This window comes from Salvia splendens, chromosome 11 (assembly GCF_004379255.2).
Source record: "Salvia splendens isolate huo1 chromosome 11, SspV2, whole genome shotgun sequence".
NCBI classification, from domain to species: Eukaryota; Viridiplantae; Streptophyta; class Magnoliopsida; order Lamiales; family Lamiaceae; genus Salvia; species Salvia splendens.
The window spans coordinates 15,870,887-15,873,458 of NC_056042.1; the positions used below are offsets into that span (position 1 = coordinate 15,870,887).

A 2,572-nucleotide genomic window follows, 5' to 3' on the forward strand; every position below is an offset into this window, starting at 1 on the left:
GTGATGGTTACTGCCTATGATATTAATGTGTGATGGTTAATTTGTTGGAGGATGAATGCTTACCCAATGATGAGATTTCTCTGAGGGAACCTGGTTTTTTGCATTGTGCTTCATGATTGTTGATTGCTTGCTGCGTTTTGGTTCCTGTTGCTTACCAAATGATGAGAATGCTCTGATGGGATTCTTGTTTTACAAAAAGTATGCATTACTTAGATGTTCCTTACATATTCAATGCATTACATTAAAAAAACTAAAGCAACAAAACCAAATGCAGCCTGGTGATCTCTGTCCTAGTAGCCAAATGCAGTGGCCAGATCCCCAATGTCATAGGAAGAACCATCATTATTCTGAGGCAGTGCTAGGTACTCCAACACATCCCTCACCACCCTTTCTTCCACCTCCAGCACATTGGGTAAAGCCCCTATTCTCTCCAGCCTATCCTTGTTCATGTGGGGGATTTTGTAATTGTTCCCACCTTGCACCTCGAAGATCTCTGACAGCACACTTTGTAGTGTAAGGAACACTTTGTTCAGTGTCTGTGGTGTCAACTCTTCATAAGCCATACTCACATTCTGCAACAATTCATCCACATTACTGCATGCTTTCTTATCCTTCAATGATTGAATAGCCCTGAAAAAACCAAGATCCAATATGTTTGTGTCTGGGGAATTAGGTGGTTGACAAATCAATTGGATTTTGAATCCATTTGAGTTGGCAGCTTCTTCAAACTCTGGATCAGCTGTGCTTATGTGTGGTTTGGCATTATCTTGTTGAATGTAAATTTCTTTGGATGCACTTGTAGGCCATTTGGAATGAATGGCTGGTATAATCTGTACAATGTGAATAATGGTTACCTAAATGATGACTTATGATGAAATTTTTCTGATGGTTTGATAGAGTAATTATGAGCATACCTTGTTGATGAGCCACTCCCTTGTCACTGCTTGTGTCACTGCTGGAATGGGCTTTGTCTCCAATGTGCCTCTTGGTCTGTTCTTGGAATTCCTTTGTGCTGGTACCATTTCTGTGAAAGGAAAAATGCCTAACTTGCCATCAAAAAGAGTTTCCCCATTTGGGCCAAAATGTGGCCTGCCAACGGCACACAAGAACATGACTTTGGTAATGAATCTCTTTGATCTGCATGATCTCTGTGGCTCTTCTTCATCCGGCAATAGGTAGTACCTATCCGCACTTTTTGTCAAGTAGAACCACTTTTCATCAATGTGAACTACATTGCGCATTTCATTAAATGCAACCGTACGTGCAATAATGTTTGGCTGAAGCTGACTGAGGCACCATTTCAGTCTTGCCAACTTATTTAGATCAGTTAAATGTGGCTTAATTGCACTAGTATGGGGCCTAAGCTGTTTATCCTTTACCCACCTACAAATTGTAGTTTTGCTAACTCCAAGCTTTGGTGCCATCACCCTATAGGAGGATCTTTCAAGGACAGAGAGTGATCTAACCTTTACTTCATCAACTTTTTTCTTTTCTCCACGTTTGTATCCTTTAACTTTTCCAACCATGTGTGCAGGTTCTCCATTCTCCATCATCTCTGTGGCTGCCTTCCAAAGTCTGGAAATAGTCTTCCTATTGACAGCAAAAGCTTCGGCTGCCTCACACACTGCTCCTTTACGAAGAACACCACCTTGGCTGTTCTTCAGTAGATGCTGCACAATGTTGTTCTTCATGTTGGTGGTCAAGTATTGATTCACCCGTTGCTCCGCCATTCCCGATGATGAAATTTTTCTGAGGGATTCCTATTTTGAAACTAATGCAGTGTGTGTTTTTTAGTGTTTTTGATGGTAGTGGTAGATGGAAGGAGCAAATGTAGGTGATGGATGTATTTATATTGTGTTTACTGTACTTAGAATTTCAATGTAGAACTTCAAAATTTCCCTCCCAAAATTTAGAGAGGTTATTTTGGCAGAATGTATTCCCTCCATTTTTGTAATGAAAAATTGAATGTTGATTTCACTTAATCTTCTTTTCCCACTATTTTGGCAGATTGTATTCCCTCCATTTTGGTAATGAAAATTTAAATTTGGTACCAATCTCCACTTAATCTTCTTTTCCCACTATTTTGGCAGATTGCAAGTGAACAGTGAGTCACTTGGGTGACGAAAATTGAAGCAAAAAAGTTGTTTAAAAGTGGGACCCAATCTCCACTACATCATTTATTTATTACACACTTAAACACTCCTTAAAACATGTACCCGACTCAACCGGGACTGCTAAAGCGGGACGGAGGGAGTATTTCTTAAACCTCGAAAGTAAAATGGCTTCTGACGCAGGGGTACCACTTAAAAACACAACATACATACACATGTCACATTGTGATACGTGCATATTTATATGAAGATCCACATATCTTTATTAATTAGTTAATTAGTGATTTGTCATATCTTTTTCATATGTGTTTAGGATATTTTCTTGTTCCTTAAGTTACGGTATTTAGCATTATAAATAGGTGTCATTGTTATTCCTTTCACTGAACGAATGAATGAATATATGAATTTACGTGTCTTTCTATTTTATTTTACGCACTTTGTTTAAGCTTGAGTTGTCGACG

General features: G+C 39.0%; 1 protein-coding gene across 1 annotated transcript; it reads right to left on the bottom strand.

The window, feature by feature from the left end:
• Window positions 1-290: 290 nt before the first annotated feature.
• Window positions 291-1,730, bottom strand: LOC121754505. The gene is made up of 2 exons (XM_042149851.1): window positions 915-1,730; window positions 291-830 (listed from the first exon to the last, which is right to left on the bottom strand). The coding sequence occupies exons 1-2, from the start codon at window positions 1,728-1,730 to the stop codon at window positions 291-293; spliced, it is 1,356 nt and encodes a 451-aa protein (XP_042005785.1).
• Between the last annotated feature and the right edge of the window lie 842 nt (window positions 1,731-2,572).

What these genes read in the sequence shown, in the direction of transcription:
- LOC121754505 (XM_042149851.1), bottom strand. Translation starts at nt 1,730, where the DNA reads ATGGCGGAGCAACGGGTGAATCAATACTTGACCACCAACATGAAGAAC. An exon ending in GGGAGTGGCTCATCAACAAG is followed by an intron (nt 831 to 914) that starts GTATGCTCATAA and finishes CACATTGTACAG; the next exon opens with ATTATACCAGCCATTCATTC.